General features: G+C 44.5%; 1 protein-coding gene across 2 annotated transcripts in view; it reads left to right on the forward strand.

Moving 5' to 3' along the window:
• The window catches only part of GTPBP3 (GTP binding protein 3, mitochondrial), a 92092-nt gene that overhangs the window by 22666 nt on the left and 50218 nt on the right, over positions 1 to 19208 (forward strand). For both annotated transcript variants that reach the window (XM_068234175.1, XM_068234174.1), the window contains exons 2-3: positions 3964 to 4039; positions 18418 to 18653. In XM_068234175.1, the coding sequence (XP_068090276.1) occupies positions 3999 to 4039; positions 18418 to 18653 (277 nt within the window). In that variant the 5' untranslated portion in view covers positions 3964 to 3998. The remainder of the gene's footprint in view (positions 1 to 3963; positions 4040 to 18417; positions 18654 to 19208) is intronic.

Consider the following 19208-nt stretch of genomic DNA (forward strand, 5'->3'; position numbering starts at 1 on the left):
AATAAACAATAGGGGGTAGAGGCTATGGTGCTCATGATAGTAATGGGCTATGTGGTGTTTTCTACACAGATTTGCAATGAGTGGTATTGGTAATGGAAAAGGGTATATGTCCGCAAGAGTAATGCGTCATAGAGAATTGAGAAGAGAACAGGGGGCCAAAAATACAGGGTAAAGTGTGCAAATAAAAAAAACATAAAGAACTCACCAGAATTTTGTCAATAGCAGGTGTAGCGCCTCATTGAAGTGGTGAGGACACTCAACTCCTTATATATACAGGTTCTTGCTAAAAGGGCCAATTAGATGTGTGGGAGGTGTTAGGTAGGCGGGGTTAGAGCGAGTGTGCGAGCAGCCAATGGGCTCTTGCCACCTGTGTTCAATGAGTTGGGTTTTGGGGAAGGGTGGGCGGGGTTAGGGCGGGCTTGTGAGTAGCCAATGGGCTTTCGCCACCTGTGTTCAGTGTATTGGGTAGTTGGGGGGCGGATACAGGTATCATGGTGACCAAATGTGCAGATGAGTAGCGTACTGGCTGAATCAAGTACTGGTTAAGGGCACTGCCCTTGACATGGTTTTTTTTTTCTATTTTAAAATCTTCTATGAACTCACCATACTCCTATGGGGTCTTGGGGTGTCGTCTTTCTAAAATGGGGTCACTTGTGGGGTTCCTATACTAACCTGGCATTTTAGGGGCCCTAAACCGTGAGGAGTAGTCTGGAAATCAAATGCCTCAAAATGACCTGTGAAATCCTAGAGGTACTCATAGGACATTGGGCCCCTTAGCGCAGTTAAAGTGCAAAAAAGTGTCACACATGTGGTATCGCCGTATTCAGGAGAAGTAGTATAATGTGTTTTGGGGGTGTATTTTTACACATACCCATGCTGGGTGGGAGAAATATCTCTGTAAATGACAATTTTTAGATTTTTTTTTTACACACAATTGTCCATTGAGGCCCGGTGCACACCAAAACCCGCTAGCAGATCCGCAAAATTCTTGCAGATTTTGAAACGCTTTTTCTTCTTTTTCTGTAGCGTTTCAGCTAGCGTTTTGCGGTTTTGTATAGCGGTTTTGGTGTAGTAGATTTCATATATTGTTACAGTAAAGCTGTTACTGAACAGCTTCTGTAACAAAAACGGCGGCAAAACTGATGTGAACAGGCGTTTTTCAGAGCGGTTTGCGTTTTTTCTATACTTAACATTGAGGCAGAAACGCATCCACAATCCAAAAAATGCCTCACCCCGGGAGTATGCGTTTCTGCAAAACGCCTCCCGCTTTGGTGTGCACCAGCCCATTGAAATACATTACCCAAGCGTATCCGCAGCTGCAAGCGGATCGCAAAACGCAGCCGAACCACTCTGGTGTGCACTAGGCCTTACAGAGATATTTCTCCCACCCAGCATGGGTATGTGTAAAAATACACCCCAAAACACATTATACTACTTCTCCTGAATACGACGATACCACGTGTGACACTTTTTTGCAGCCTAGGTACGCTAAGGGGCCCAAAGTCCTATGAGTACCTTTAGGCTTTACAGGGATGCTTACAATTTAGCACCCCCCAAAATGCCAGGACAGTAAACACACCCCACAAATGACCCCATTTTGGAAAGTAGACTGCCCAAAGTATTCAGAGAGGGGCATGGTGAGTCCATGGCAGATTTCATTTTTTTTTCCACAAGTTAGCAGAAATGGAAACTTTTTTTAATTTATTTTTTTGTCACAAAGTGTCATTTTCCGCTAACGTGTGACAAAAAATAAAATCTTCTATGAACTCACCATGCCACTTAGTGAATACTTTGGGGTGTCTTCTTTCCAAAATGGGGTCATTTGGGGGGTATTTATACTATCCTGGAATTCTAGCACCTCATGAAACACGACAGGTGCTCAGAAAAGTCAGAGATGCTTCAAACTGGGGAAATTCACTTTTTGCACCATAGGTTGTAAACGTTATAACTTTTACCCAAACAAAAAACAAAAATCCAATAAGTCTCTATTTATTGATCAAAGACGTAGCACAATACATTTAGACAAAAATGTATATAGAAATTTTATTTTATTTGAAAAATGTCAGCACAGAAAGTTAAAAAAAAAATCATTTTTTTGACAAAATTCATGTCTTTTTTAATGAATATAATTAAAACTAAAAATCACAGCAGCAATCAAATAGCACCAAAAGAAAGCTGTATTAGTGACAAGAAAAGGAGGTAAATTCATTTCGATAGTAGGTTGTATGACCGAGCAATAAACTGTTAAAGCTACAATGGTCTGAATGGAAAAAAAGTGTGTGATCCTTGAGGGGTTTTAAAGAGGATCTGTAACGTCAAAAGATCCCCTGGGGGGTACTCACCTCTGGTGGGGGAAGCCTCCGGATCCTAATGAGGCTTCCCACGCCGTCCTCCGTCCCTCAGGGGTCTCGCTGCAGCCCTCCGAGAAAGATGACGTCAATATTTACCTTCCTGGCTCCTGCGCAGGCGCTCTGACGGCTGTCGGCTCCGAAGTAGGCGGAAATACCCGATCGCCGTCGGGTCTGCTCTACTGCGCAGGCGCAAGTTTCCGTAGAGTGGACCCGACTGAGATCGGGTATTTCCGTGTAGTTCGGAGCCGAGAGCAGCCACAGCGCCCCCGCTGGAGCCTGCAAAGGTAAATATTGAACTGACAGTCGGGTCTGTCGCCGGCTGTTCGGAGGGCTGCAGCGAGACCCCCGTGGGACAGAGGACGGCGTGGGAAGCCTCATTAGGATCCGGAGGCTTCCCCCACCCGAGGTGAGTACCCCCCAGGGGATCTTTTTTTTTGTTACAGAGTCTCTTTAAGGCTGCAGTCCTTAAAAGGAAACCTAAACTGAGAAGGATATGGATTTTTCCTTTTAAAATAATACCAGTTGCCTGAATCGCCTGCTGATCCTGTGTCTCTAACACTTTAAGCCACAGCCCCTGAACAAGCATGCAGATCAGGTGCTCTGACTGAAGTCAGACTGGATTAGCTGCATGCTTGTTTCAGGGTGTGATTCAGCCACTATTGCAGTCACAGAGATCAGCTGGACTGCCAGGCAACTGGTATTGTTTAACAGGAAACATCCATATCACTCTCAGTTAAGGTTCCCTTTAAGTGGTTATACATACAAGATTTCAGAAATAAAATCTATTTTCTAAATTATAATAATAAATAGCAGCCTTTTTTAAGCTGCATAATGACAAATATTAAATATTTTACAATTATTGGAGGAACCCCTCCCTTCCTTTCATATTGTCGGGACAGAATCCGGCAGACTGGTGGAGTAGGTGGTGTCCGGCAATGGAGGAATTGCTAATGGCTGCCACCTGTATAACCCTAGTTATGGAAAGAGGAGGGTGAAAAGCATGCACTGAAATGCTCATCGGCTTGAAGGAGTGTTTATTTATCTTTGTATGTGTCAGAGTGGTGCAACTAAATCTTTTGAATTAAAAAAGTGTTTGGCTTGGGTCCGCTGCTATTGTGGCTCACAACCTTAAAATGGAAAACGCACATTGACAAATAAACCAAAACGCTCCAGGCATTGTGTTGTTTTAAGCAGAACAGATGATCACTGTTCTGTTGTAGGAGCTATAGGATTTTTTTTGCAAACAGCGTTAATTATGGCTGCAGCATGGTTGGTAATTATATCATTATATCGGTTGTGTGGCTGTAGAGACATGTGGGTGTAAGAAACATTAGAACATTTTAATTCAACAGGTTTTTTATTACTATTATTAACAAGTATATTTTGTTTGAATAACAAAAATTGTGGTTGTGTAATATTTTTTTTTTTTTTTTTTTTTTTAATAATGTCTTTTAATAGACCATTTATGGCCATCTTCATTACTTTGTTTCCTCCCTCTCTACTCTTCCTCCACTTGGACATTATAGCTATGTTTGTAATATATTATGGTTAAAATAATCTGTTTAGAACATATACCTTATTTTTTTTTTCTTGTAAATTATCTTTCGGCTAGAAATTGAATAAGCAGCTAGAGGACAGATTGGGACTATGTGGTTTTTAAGAAGATGTCTGAAATCACTAGCTTTAAGGTAAGTGTGATGATGGTACCAACACCCAGTATCCTTACTGGAAATCTGTAGTGCATTGCTGGGCAAATTAAGCGGCCCAGGCCACAGGCTGAGTACCGCAGGCCACATTCCTCTTCTCTTTTTCTCCCTCTCTGCAGAGTTGCGAGTGGGCATTAACAAGAGGGTTAACTCACCTAATCGCTGCAGCATCGGGTCTCCATGGCCACAATGACAATGGGAGCAGCAATGAGGTGAGTTAACCCTCTCGTTAACGGCCACTCGCAAATTCTGCAGGGAGAGAGGGAGGACAATAGGAGAGAAATCTGTCTGTCCAACGCCAGGCCAGATTCACAGCGCCTACGAGCTGGACATGGCCCGCAGGCCGTAGTTTGCCCAGCGCTGGTGTAGTAGGTACAGTTGCCCAGGGTCCACATTGGCTAATGTTAAGGTGGCCATATTCTTAGCGATTTTTACTATCGGTATCCGGTCAATTGATACTGAAATTTATTCAAATTTTGTTCCTAGCGTGTGGCACAGATCAGATTGAACCCTGTCAGTTTTGACCTGACAGGGATCTATCTGATGGTTGAATCTGGTGGCAGTCTATAAGTGTATAGCCACCTTTACTGCCAGATTATAGAATGGTCAATTGTGCAAGTACTGTTTGAATGCCCTCCACTGTGTAAGCATGACAAATGACTTAAAGTAAACCTGTAAGGGAAAAAAAGGAAATGTTTTATTGTCTCTGCTCAATGGCAGCCTATAGAGTGTCACATAGCTAAAATACATGAACTATTTACCTTTTTTATCTATCACCTGGCCTACACTCTGTTGTTGTTTGCAGGAAAAAAAGTTGTAAGGCTGTAAATCCTTATTAGTTAGGGTTTGTGTTAGGACTCGTTTCCACTGCAATGCAGAGCTGCGCGGCTCTGTGTTGCACCTCACTACCGGGGGGCGGAGCTTGCGATCCCATTCATTATACTGAATGGGATCGCGGACGCAATTGCCCTGAAATGCAGTCAACCATGTGCTTGAATGGGAATGGCAGACAGTGCTGTCTATGCACTGTCTGGTGTCCCCGCAATCGCATTTCCGTAAGCGTGCATGAAAGCGCGCTATATGGAAATGAGGCCTGACAGTCTGAAAAGGTTCCAACACAAGAGAAACTGTCACCTGCATGCCTGAATGTCAACTCTTTCAGGCACAAAAAGAAAGAGGAACATAGCCTATTTATTTATATGTTTGGCTCTATAGATACACACGTTTATCTCATCATATCACATATCACACTCAAAGCATAATGCAGAAAAACAAACAGAAGAAGAACTGATACGGTAAAAGAATGTTGTGCAAAAACAGGCTAATAACAGTACATAATAGCCATTACAGTATTTAGTGCAATCATTCCAGCATAGGCTGTAGCTTTACTTAAACAGTTTCAAGTTTTGTATATCAGTTTGCTTATTCTTTGGAAACAACAGATGCTTGTTCAGTGAGACGTCATAGGTTGCATGTAATCATGTCTATGGGTTTCAGAAAATATAAATAATGTTTAACATATCCTTTTACATTTCAACCGTGTGATGAAAGGCTAGGATTAAGAAGATGCTGTTTCTTTGGCAGGTTAGATTTTTTTTTTTTCAAGGATTTAGGACATAGATAAGTATTTGAATGTGTAGACTTATCTAGTGTTAGCTTAAACCATTTTTTAAGCTTAAGCTCCCTGGGGAATTCAAGTGCATTAACCCAGTTCCTCCAGACTGATATGAGAAACCTTTTTGGTTACTGTGACTATAAGCAGACTTGGGCGACAGAAGAGTTACCATAATTTAATCTTTAATAGCTAAAGAACTGTGTATGTATGTCAGGTCTGGTCGACTTCTCTCAGGAAGTATTAGGTCATATAACAAAACGCTCAGCTCCGCATAGAAACGTAACTGAACACTGAATCTGACACACTGTGAAAAGCATCTTGTGCATGATGACATTAGAATTTTCTCTTTCTCTCAATGGAGAGTAAGTATGCTTTCTGCTAATACAGAAGACTTGAACAATAAAATCTAGTATTAGAGATCCTATATTCACCTTTACAAACTATAAAAAAAAAAACAGGGGGATGACCCAGTGCTCTAACACAGTGAATTTCAGCAGTTGAGAATCATTTGGTGAGTGTCAAGAATGCCCACTGATTGGCATTGTCACGGACGGTTGCGGGGCCGCAGGCGCGTCCTGGAACCGCCCGTGAAGAAAAAGCAATCGCACTCGATTCCCTGCATCGATTGCGCTTCAAAACGGTACAATCTGGGTTGAGTGTGTAGGGACAGCTGAAGTCCTTTTCTTAGCAAAGAGAGCACCATCCTAAAGGCTGGGTGGCTCTTTTGATATGCTAATGAGCCTGAGCCTAATCTGCCCCAGAGAGTCCCTGGCTTCAAGCTGTGCTGATGGCCCATCCATCAGGTATAAGGTGACAAGCATCATGGCAGAAGCAATCTAGTTGGACTAAAAGCCAGACCCACTGGCTCATTCCCAGCAGGGGAGGCGACACCTCGCTGGCTGCTCCAAACTTCAAAGAGCCTTTGCCTGGGAATAACCTGAGTCTCATAGCAAATCCATAACTTCCCAGATCTGTCATATTTCTGGGGTTCCTGAGATGGCAGCTTCGCCAAACGTGGGGGAAGTGTAGCATGAGCCCCGGTGCTGGTTCTGAGGAAGTTTCAGAACATTCTGAGGTAAGGACTGCCAGTTAGGCAGTTTGAAAGTGCCTGATGATACCACAGGGGTCCCACCCCTCATGTCTGGTATCAGGGCGCTGGGTAAATCGAGACAGACCTGAAAATGTTAATAAATCTGCCCTGACCTGTACGGTTCTGTGAGATAGAGCCCATATATGGGTAGATATGATTTCTAGCCCCAGTACAAGGGGAGGGCTCATCTCATCTTCTAAGGGGGTGTATGGCTCCCCGCCCTCACTCCCTCCTACTGAAGCAGGGGCATAAGAATGGCAGAGGACCCAAACTCAGGGTCCTCCACACTGAAACATCTTGAACTCATGAGATGCCAGCTTGAGGATATGCTGGCATCCACCTGGTCTGAACTCTGAACTCTGGACTTTGAAACCAAGAACTCTATGATTCTTCCCACAATAAGGACATCTTTCCAGGAACTAAGTATTTTTCTCCCTTCTTTTATTTTTCATACTGGCTATTACTGTTTTAATAATTGTTGATTTTCATAATTGTCTGTATATATTAATTATTTATATTGCGTGAATAAACAACTTTCCCCAAGTCATTCACTGTTTCGCTACCCTGCTTATCAGCACACACAGAAATGATCCCGGGTCTCTGAAGATACGCTACTGTTTGTTTGTTGTTGGCTAGACAGAATATCGTGTGTTTAACCGTTTTATTCGCAGGATTAGCCAGTCAGTTAGTGGGCCCCACAGTCCCATGATAACCGCGGTGGTGGCAGTTTACTCTGAACCAGTGGGTGAAGTGGTAATCACCCGTGTCTCACAGGCTCCCTTCTGAGTTGTCCGCGGCCAATTCTTAACGGTTCCTGCGCATTGACTGCGACCAGAGTTTGCACGATCCGTGCGCTGGCACCGTTTAGAAGGCTAAGTGCGGTCAGCCACTAGGGTTCCTGTGACAGTGTTAGGCAGCGGTTGGGACCTGTGTTGTGCTGAAAGTATCTACGATAGCGCTAGCGCTATCGAGAAACGAACTAATTCGTTGGTGTAGCTGGAAGGCAATATATTTTTTATATATACAGAGAGACTGTGTAGCCAGTACCCCTCCCCAAAAGTTTTATTTTATTTGGCGTGGAAATGTCCGGGAACTACAAGAAAATGTGCCTGGCGGACCTGCAAAATCTTTGCCAAGAGAGAGGCATTGATGTCGGCCGCAAGAAACAAGGGGACCTGGTAACGGAATTGTTTCAATGGGATACCCAGCAACTGCAGGAGCTGGATGTGTCTGCTGAGGTAGAGGCTGACCCATCTGACTCAAGGCAAGGGGAACCAGAGACTGAGACTCCTGACCGTACAGAGGTTGTGCATCCTGAGGGCCCTGCATCAACAGTTACGCAGGAGAATGTCAGTGTGGACCCCAATCCCAGAGTTTCTGAAAGTACTCGCCTGGAACCGGCCCGTACTGGACTGTCCGTTTGTACTGATCCGCTAATGCAGCAGGCATTACAAAAGCTGATGGACACTGACCTGGACAAGTACCTGCAGTACATGCGTGAGGAGCGCCAAATGCGGGAGGAACGGGAGCGGCAAGCCGCTGCTGCTGCAGCCGCAGAGGCGCGGGAGAAACGACAGCATGAGCTAAACATGGCAAAAGTGCAACAGGCCAGCCGGAGTTCACCGCCCAGCCTCCCTGCTGAAGGAGCTGCACCACCCGTAAGTGCAAAATTTAAATTTGCTAATATTGAAAAAGACACAGACATTGACTTGTTCTTGCGGTCTTTTGAAAAAGCATGCCGTCAGTATCGTCTGTCCCAAGACCAGTGGGCCAGACATTTGACACCTTTGCTGCGCTACAAAGCGCTTGATGCCTTCGCAGAATTGCCTGCGGAGAAGGATAATGATTATGCTGCTATAAAAGACGCTATCATTACTAAGTACCAGCTGACGCCAGAAGCCTATCGGAAAAAGTTCAGGGCCTGGCAGAAAAAGTCTTCTGATTCGTACCGAGATGTGGTCAGCAGCTTGCTCACCACACTCCGCCAGTGGACGCTAGGCCTCACCAAAGGGTCTTATGGCGTCCTGGAGGACTTGATAGTCCTGGAACAATTTCTGAACATTTGCCCTGCTGATGTACGCCAGTTTGTGCTAGAACGCAGGCCGGCTTCAGCAACTGTCGCTGCAGACCTTGCTGAGACTTTTGCAACTACCCGGGTGGTTGATACCCGCAGAACTGTCCCATCCAGCTGGAGAGGAGGTCAGCCCAATACCTCAGCAGACCCTCCTGCCCCTGTGAGCCGTCCGCCCCAGAGGCCACCCAGCGCAGCTGCTGCACCCAGGCCTGCAGCGCCTGGAGAGGTCACCTGTCACTACTGCCGCCAGCCCGGACACATGAAATTCGACTGTCCGGAGCGGAGACAGACACCACCAGCACCTGGATCATCTGCATCACCTGTACCTCACCCACAGCAGAGGCAACCCGCCAGCGAACCACAGCCTGGATCATCAGATTTTGTCCTGTTTGCCCGCGGAAAGGAAATCCGCGACCGAACCGACCAGCAGCAACTTGTTAGAGTGAACGGCAAAGTTGTCACCGGATTTCGAGACACCGGAGCTGACATCATGTTAGTTCACTCACATCTTGTGCCAAAGGAGAGCATCAGCTCCAGCCGATCCCTTGCCCTTACTGGAGTAGAGGGCACCCTTTTTCACATAGCCCACGCGACAGTGAAGCTGGATTGGGGAGTGGGAGGAATCCAAGAAAGGGTTGTTGGGGTTATGAAGGATCTCCCAGTCCCTGTGTTGCTGGGGACTGATTTGGGCAAGCTTGTGTCCTACTATGAACCTGCCACGACCGCCTTGTCGCTCACGGGAGGAGACGGACTCTCCGCCCACCACCAGGTACTTTATACACTTGGGGGAGCACCAGGGGGAGGCGGGTTGAATGTGCCCAGTTCAAGGGTACCAGGTTCAATAGTGCCTGCTTCAAAGGCACCTGAGTTTGATGTACAGACTGTTTGTTGTGATGATGCTGTAACTGTACCTGAGTTTACTGTACAACCTGTCTGTAATGAAAAAATGTCTATACCTGTCAATGTCATTACTGCATGCAATGATGATTTGAGTAATGTCCGTCTGTGCCATTCTGACAGTGTACCTGTGCTAGCAGTACCGCGCAGCTGCACTGCTCAGAACCCGAGCTCAGAACAGGTGGAGGGGGTTCCGGCCTCCTCCCCCTCCTCTGACCACAGGGATGAGACCTTTCAGCCGCTGGCCTCGTGTGACATGAGCCAGTTGGCTGAAACTGACAGCGCCGTATTCTCAGCCGCACTACAAAGTGACCCAAGCCTGAAGGTGCTCAGGCAGCAAGCCGCTGAGCCCCTCGCAGACGGGGCCGCTTTCAAGGTGTACTGGGAAGGTGGGAGACTGTACAGTGAGTCTGTACAGCCCCCTACAGGTAGATCCCACGCGAATACCAAATGGCTTGTGGTCCCGAGTGCGTTCAGGGGACATGTGCTGAAATCCGCACATGGTAATCCTCTGACAGGGCACTCAGGGGTCCGCAAGACACTTGCCGGTATTCGGAAACAGTTTTATTGGCCCCGGATGAACAGGGATGTAGCAAACTACTGCAGAGCATGTGCCGTCTGTCAGGAGCTGGGAAGGTCCAGGGATCCCCGCGGGGTTCCCTTAGGTCCACAGCCACTTAGCAGGGGAACCCCGCGTGGGCTGGCTGTTGACCTAACCAACCCACTGCCCGTTGTCAGCAGTCCCGGCAGACACCACGTCCGACTGCAGTGGCGCAAACGCCCTGTCCAGAACGGTCCATGTCGGGTCAACCCTGAGGGAAGCAGACCGCGCCCGGTCCAGGGGAACCGAGCCACAGGCTCCAATAGGTTTTCCCGCCGCACCGGCAACCCGAGACCCGTCAGCCAGGTTGGCCGACACGCAGCGGGCAGCCGACCCCAGAACGCCAACGGGGAACTAGATCAGATCTCGCAGATTAGCGGCAACGACACACATCTTGCTGATGAATGTCTATCTGCCTTCTCCCCAGGGAGGGCTGTCACGGACGGTTCCGGGGCCGCAGGCGCGTCCTGGAACCGCCCGTGAAGAAAAAGCAATCGCACTCGATTCCCTGCATCGATTGCGCTTCAAAACGGTACAATCTGGGTTGAGTGTGTAGGGACAGCTGAAGTCCTTTTCTTAGCAAAGAGAGCACCATCCTAAAGGCTGGGTGGCTCTTTTGATATGCTAATGAGCCTGAGCCTAATCTGCCCCAGAGAGTCCCTGGCTTCAAGCTGTGCTGATGGCCCATCCATCAGGTATAAGGTGACAAGCATCATGGCAGAAGCAATCTAGTTGGGCTAAAAGCCAGACCCACTGGCTCATTCCCAGCAGGGGAGGCGACACCTCGCTGGCTGCTCCAAACTTCAAAGAGCCTTTGCCTGGGAATAACCTGAGTCTCATAGCAAATCCATAACTTCCCAGATCTGTCATATTTCTGGGGTTCCTGAGATGGCAGCTTCGCCAAACGTGGGGGAAGTGTAGCATGAGCCCCGGTGCTGGTTCTGAGGAAGTTTCAGAACATTCTGAGGTAAGGACTGCCAGTTAGGCAGTTTGGAAGTGCCTGATGATACCACAGGGGTCCCACCCCTCATGTCTGGTATCGGGCGCTGGGTAAATCGAGACAGACCTGAAAATGTTAATAAATCTGCCCTGACCTGTACGGTTCTGTGAGATAGAGCCCATATATGGGTAGATATGATTTCTAGCCCCAGTACAAGGGGAGGGCTCATCTCATCTTCTAAGGGGGTGTATGGCTCCCCGCCCTCACTCCCTCCTACTGAAGCAGGGGCATAAGAATGGCAGAGGACCCAAACTCAGGGTCCTCCACACTGAAACATCTTGAACTCATGAGATGCCAGCTTGAGGATATGCTGGCATCCACCTGGTCTGAACTCTGGACTTTGAAACCAAGAACTCTATGATTCTTCCCACAATAAGGACATCTTTCCAGGAACTAAGTATTTTTCTCCCTTCTTTTATTTTTCATACTGGCTATTACTGTTTTAATAATTGTTGATTTTCATAATTGTCTGTATATATTAATTATTTATATTGCGTGAATAAACGACTTTCCCCAAGTCATTCACTGTTTCGCTACCCTGCTTATCAGCACACACAGAAATGATCCCGGGTCTCTGAAGATACGCTACTGTTTGTTTGTTGTTGGCTAGACAGAATATCGTGTGTTTAACCGTTTTATTCGCAGGATTAGCCAGTCAGTTAGTGGGCCCCACGGTCCCATGATAACCGCGGTGGTGGCAGTTTACTCTGAACCAGTGGGTGAAGTGGTAATCACCCGTGTCTCACAGGCTTCCTTCTGAGTTGTCTGCGGCTAATTCCTAACGGTTCCTGCGCATTGACTGCGACCAGAGTTCGCACGATCTGTGCGCTGGCACCGTTTAGAAGGCTAAGCGCGGTCAGCCACTAGGGTTCTTGTGACAGGCATTATTATTATTGATTACTGATTATTCATTGTATAATTATTCCCTTAAATTAAACCTGAACTGAATCAAAATAAACATACATACATCATACATACCTCCCACATAGTCTACCCAGTAATCTTTTTCTCCTTGCCTGCTTCCTGTTTGTCCACTGTGATCACTGGAATTCTCCATCCTCCATTTTAAAAATGGCAATGACCCCGATACAGCTCTCTGTTAACCTGTAATATCACCCACTTGAGCCATAGGGAAACATGGACATTACATTGCACGTCAGTTGTCCTTTCAGTTATAACTGACAGCAACTGATGTAGTGGAATAGGGCCCTAAGGCTTTCAGTTCAGACTAGATCTAGTCAGAACTGGAAGGAATCATTGTAAGAGACTCTCTAGCAAAATTTTCAGCCTTCTTTCTTCTATCCTATAAGTTCCTATACCTGTTCTAATGTGGTCCGTCTTACTGGAGCCTTTCCTAGTTGCACAGTGGCTGTATTATCTCTGTTATATAATCTAATCTTCTTTCCTTTGTCGGCTCAGGCAGGAATGTGCTGCCCTGCTGTGATAGGTAGAAGTTATACCCATCCTATCCACGCCCCCTCCAGGCTCTGTATGAGTCACAGACTGAGCTTCTCTCAGCCTATCACATGCTGGTTAGCAGCCAAGTTTTTTGTTTGTAAACACTGCCTAAAACTGTCAATTACAAGCTATGATTGCAGCAGGGAGTGGCAGAAACAGGAGAACATAATGAATAGAATGGTATGCTTTTTATTGTAAGACTTTTAGAGTACAGATTCTCTTTAAAAGAAAATGATGAGCTTCTGAGAGGAACTGACGGCAAGGTAAGTTTGAAATATTTATTTGCAGGTACATCACATTTATTTTATATAATTTTACTTGCTTCAGGTTCAGGTTCCCTTTAATTATGGTACACAGGAGACAATCCTAGGACTAGATTTCATTCAGTCTATAATTCCACTTGAATTCCTAAATGACAACTAGTCACACAATGTTCACACCTGTCTGATGGCACTCACAACTTGTCCTTTGCCCACAGCAAGTTACTGTGGGTTCCAGGGGCTTTCTATTAATACCCTTATACAATATTGTATGTGTTGATATAAAAGCACATTGCATCAGTTATCATATTTTTACTTTAGTTGGCTAAACTCTAAAGTTTGTAGGGTATGTCAAGAGATCAAACCCTGAAATTTTAGAAATTCATGCATTTATCTCAATGCTCCCCATTCTTTTGTATGGCTAAAAAAGCATATAAGTTTATACATTGTAACTTTAGGGGAAAAAACACCTACCTTGGCTTTGAAAACCTTGCACACTTGCTAGATGGTTCTCAGCCAAGGTAGCCAGACAGAGCCACCTATGCCGAGAATCTAGTGTGTGTACAGTGGCCCCTGATTTCACCATGAGCTTGCTGGGTAATCTGTAACTCTGGGTGCTTCAAGTCCTACCCCATAGAGCCACATTAATCCATGCCATGCACTGATGAGGATCAACCAATCCGACCAGTCTGTATGCATGTTGGATTATTGTGGCTCTGTACAATTAACAAGCAGACACATCATTGCATTCCAGCGGTTCTGGAGGTGTGTTTAACTTACAGGGACAACAAAGAGATGATTTGCATATTCAGTGATGCATTGTTGGAGACCTCATATACTCACTCCAACCTGAATAATTGCATATACCTTCTGTTTTGAAGTGAATGGGAACTGAGATAAAAAAAAAATCAACCAGATACTTACCTAAGGGTAGCGAAGGCTCTGGGTCCTATAGAGCCTTCCAACTCCTATCACTGATCCCTCGTTCCAGCGCTGGATCCCCCGGTAGCAGTATTCCACCGAATTGGTCAAATACGGCTTTCCGCCACTGAAGGTGGCTTTGAAAGTATTCGGGAGCCTGAGTGCTCCCGAAGACGGGCGGCTTCATAATGCGCACTGCATACTGCACGCTCACACAGGTGCAATACAGAGCCGCCTGTCTCATGCACATGGCTCCCAAAGACTTCTGAAGCCTCACTCCATGGAGAATTTAAACGGGAACCAGCACTTAATGGAGGGGACCAGGAAAGGAAAGGCACTATAGGACCCAGAGCCTTCCCTTTCCTTAGGTAAGTATCTGTTTAATTTACTTTTTAAAGCTTCCTATTAGCTTTATGAAGGCAAGCTTTTGTTTTCCATAGCATTGTAGTAAGAGGAATTTTTGGTCCTTTGTAGCTTGTTACACACTCCTAGGTGTTCTGGTTCATCATAAGCTTGCTGGGTAGTCTGTAAGTTTATAGAAGAACCTGATTGGTATGTATGATTAATTTTTTTTTGCCTCTGATTTTGTAAATCCATCCCAATCGCTAGTCAACATACTCTCATTGCCATCCATATTTATAAGTTTGTGCTGAACTTGTGTAAGGGAGCTTAACATGGTAAGGTAATAAATGATAATTGCATGTACTTGTAAATGTGGTCTTTTTACCAGTGACTATTATACAGTCTATCGATCTGAATCTTTTTAGCTACTTGATAATGGATGGTTTATGTTGTGATTGACATATGTATCATGTGAATGCTAACTTGTGTGTGGCTGTTATTATTACTAATTCATACATTTTACGGTAGTTAGTGATAAATATTAATGCTCTTTTATGTCCTGAGTATTAATAATTCATATCATACATTAAGTTGCAGAGACTAATGATACAGTAAATATGCTGTCGTTTTTAAATTAGAGCAGCTGTACACGGTTAATTTTCTTAGTCAGTTTAACCACATAATGACATGCTGACTTATAAAAACGTCCTGCTAGAGCCTCTTAGGCAGGGAACACACTTGACTTTCAGTTTTCCGCGCGCGTTTTTCTGCATACCTTTTCTGCACACTAAGTGTGTTTCCATGCAGGAAAACGCGCGCGTTTTTTTACAGCAGCTGATGTAATTAATACAGAAAACTGCCAAAATGTGCAGAATCAGGATGCAGAATGTCAGTTTTTTTTCCGCGCGCGGACAACACAGTAAGTGTGTACTAGCCCATTGATTAACATGAGTTCTCAGTTTTTCTGTGCAGAAAACGCGCACGAAAACTGTCAAGTGTGTTCCCTGCCTTAATGGCTCCAGAACGTTTTTATAAGTCAGACAGTGCTGCTGCCGATGTGCGCATGCACGTGCGCGCTACCACGTGTGCACGTGCATGTGAAAATTGTGATAAAAAAAAAACACCAAAAAAATACACCTTTATTTCCAAACGATATATTGTCACCATACTTTGTACTAGGGACATAATTAAAATCTTGTGATAACCAGGACAAATGGACAGATAAAATGTGTTGGTTTTATGCACAGTAGCAGTGTTTATATTAAAACCATAGGGGATGAAATTGGAGAAATAGTGTTTTTTTTTCATTTTTTCCTTGTATTTCCCTTTAAAATACATAGAAAATAAAGTAATTACTGAAAACAAATATCAACCCCAAAAAGCCCAATCTGTGGTGAAAAAAACAAGATATACATCATTTCATTGTGATTAGTAGTGATTAGGCTATTGGCAAATGAAAGGGATAAGCACTGAAAGGTGAAAATCGCTCTTGTCCGTTAGGGTAAAAACCGCCTTGGGGTGAAGTGGTTAATATAAAAACCACTGACTAGGGACACTTTTTGAAGGGAAGCCAGCATGCTTTTTAGGTGGCAGTGGAAATGAGAATACTTGGAGAAAATGCACACAAGCACAGGAACCACATTCTAACTCCATGTAGATAGTCTCCTTGGCCAGCAATCAAACTTGGGACTCCAACACTGCAATGAGAGGTTGCTGTCCACTATGTCATTGTGCTGTTAATTGGGGCTTATTGGTTAAAAAAAGAAGTTGCCCAGAGTGGCCTGTCAGGTTTCAGCTGATCAGTAATTTTTTTTCTTACTGGATGTTTTAGCATGTTCCACTTTTGTTCCAGATTTCTTGCACTTGTACAGATAAATCAACTCCTGTTTTCCATAGATGTTGGCATTCACCCATTTTCGCATTATTGACATCGCATAGGGTCTTTTTTTTTTCTTTTCTCGGCCCACAGTGTGCAGTGTGTTAAACCCACCCAGTGACCAGGCCATTTTTTACTAATTGGGCCATTGCAGCTTTAAGGCCTAGCTGCAGGGCTGCACAATTCGGCACACAAGTGATTTCCCCCCCCCCCCCCCCCCCTTTTTTCACCATCAACAGACCTCTCTGTTGGTGTGGTCTGATCGCTCCTCATTTTTAGAATTTAACTTTTTTTTTTTTTTTTAGATTTCCCCCCCCCCCTCCCTCCCCCCACCAGCCAATCAGCGTGATCGGCTGTCATAGGCTTCAGCCTATGACAGCCGATCACTTCCTGGACTACAGAGGGGACAGCCGTGTCACACGACTGTCCCCAGTTCAGCGCTGTCTTAGATTGCAGCACTGTACAGGTATATTAGAAGGCGGTTTCACAGACTTTTTGGGTGAATTCAGCTATGCTATTCCAAAAGAATTCCACTTGTGAACAAGACCACCACATCTGTATTGCCATCCCGTGCCTCTGACCACACCTGCAACACTTGTCACTGCAATGTGAGTATTTGTTCAATTGGGTTGGAGTTAAGTACCACCTGGTGATCGTCTTAAACTGAGTCTGCTGAAGTCTTGTGTTGTATATTTTCCAGTTATTTAACCATATTTTAGGCCAGCCAAGTGATTCGGTGACCTCTTGCTCCCATTTCGAGCAGTAAAAGGGGGGTGGCTCTTGTGTTCAGTGAGGTTTAAAGGGAACCTTAACTGAGAGGGATATGGATGTTTCCTGTTAAACAATACCAGTTGCCTGGCAGTCCAGCTGATCTCTGTGACTGCAATAGTGGCTGAATCACACCCTGAAACAAGCATGCAGCTAATCCAGTCTGACTTCAGTCAGAGCACCTGATCTGCATGCTTGTTCAGGGGCTGTGGCTAAAAGTATTAGAGACACAGGATCAGCAGGTGATTCAGGCAACTGGTATTTTTTTAAAAGGAAAAATCCATATCCTTCTCAGTTTAGGTTCCCTTTAAAAATAAATAATAGAAAAAGACTAGATAATGTTTATTCCAAATCTTTGTTAAGCAAAATGTGTTTTTCAAAACCATTCACGTCTTTACTCATCTTATTATTTCTTTGTTCTAATTTGTAAAGCTAACTTTGAGCTTGTACGAGCCCCAATTCTTTCTTCTGCTTGCAGTCTTCCAGCAAACTTTGAAAATAACTGTTAATTGGGGCTTATTGGTTAAAAGAAGTTTCCCAGAGTAACCAGTCAGGTTTCAGTTGATCAATAAAACCTTGATTTATATATTTTTACTGGCTGTTTTTAGCACAGCACTTTTGTTCCAGATTTCTTGCACTTGTATCGATAAATCAACTCCTATTTTCCATAGATATTGGCATTCATCCAGTTTTTGTGTTATTGGCAACTAATAGGATTGTCAGTGAAGCTGATGGCTTATCTGAATGTTAATCAGTCATATGCCTATTGTGCCTCCACTGGACCTGGTGGTTTCTGTCTGTCAGATGCACTTACATGATCATTCAATTAGATACCAGAATGTATGAACAAGTGCCATTACAAAGCTAGTGACAAGACAGACAGCCTATAGCAATGGGGACACAGAGAAATAATATATACTTACAAGAGATTTAGCGTTTTCTCATGCTATCCTGTTCTAAATCTGAATTAAAAACATGATTGGCTGATATCTATATATTCTATTTTCATGTTTTTGATCTGTCTGATTTAACCGCCAATGTCTGAATGCTTAGTTGCAGATAGTGCTTATCCTGTTACAGGAATAATACTCTGCTGAGCTCCATACAGTGAGAGACAGGTAGAGCCTTTTCTTCTTATGCCACTTTCAATACTTTCCATGAAGTAACTCAATGTGCGGGCATTATTGGCCTGATTTCTGTAAGTGATTATTTGAAATTCATGTTAAGTATTTCAGGTTATTAAGCTACCACTATGAGGGAATAAAAAGCATTAATGGTTTGAATGAATGAATAAATCTACAGCAATTGTTTTATGCTACAGCAATAACTTAATATATGCCTGAACAGTATATAATACTTGTTGTACCTAACAGGCTTGTATTAATGAGGAGTTACAAATTTGTAATTGTTGCACAATCATTCAAAACTATTTTCTAACTTTCTTATGTTGTGGTATAGTCCCTTGAAAAAATGGAAACATCATAATGCAAGAGATACAATATTTGCCCTATCTTCTGGACACGGAAAATGTGGTGTGGCAGTGATTCGAACTAGTGGCCCTGCCAGTCAAGAGGCACTTCAAATTTTAACAAAATGGCAGAGGCTACCCCCTCCAAGACAGATCACCTTGGCATCAATAGTTTGTCCAAAATCTGGAGAGCTGTTAGACAAAGGACTGGTGGTGTGGTTTTCAGGTGAGCAAACATTTCATTCATTGCTCCATTGTCTTATATTGCTAAGCTCAAAGAAAACCTCTTACAATTCTGGGCAACATAACTAGAAAATATGATGAAACAAATAAACAAGATCATCTTAAAGGAAACCAGAGCTGACTTAAACTAAATGTTCTATACATACCTTTCCCCCAGCCCCATCCGCACAAATCGCTCAGACGCCGCCATCCGCCGCTGGGTCCCGTAACTTCCTACAGTCGTAACCCTATCTGACGCAAGTGAAGTGCAGCAGCTGGAGAGATACGTTGAGGGCGCACTTCTCTTGTGCAGACTGGCCGCGACTAGAGGAAGTTACGGGACCCGGTACCGACGCAGGAGAAGGCTGAAGATGGCGGCGTGGGAGCCCCAGTTGTGTATAAAACATTTTGTTTAAGTCAGCTCTGGCACAGATTAAGTGAAAACCGTGATAAATGTTCAGTAGTTTTTCTCAACCGATTTACCCTGGAGGAGCCCTGCAAATAACTTTTGGATCTTACGGATCCCCGTGCATACATTTTTTTATTTTTTTTTTATAGT

This window comes from Hyperolius riggenbachi, chromosome 1, assembly GCF_040937935.1.
Source record: "Hyperolius riggenbachi isolate aHypRig1 chromosome 1, aHypRig1.pri, whole genome shotgun sequence".
Lineage (NCBI taxonomy): Eukaryota > Metazoa > Chordata > Amphibia > Anura > Hyperoliidae > Hyperolius > Hyperolius riggenbachi.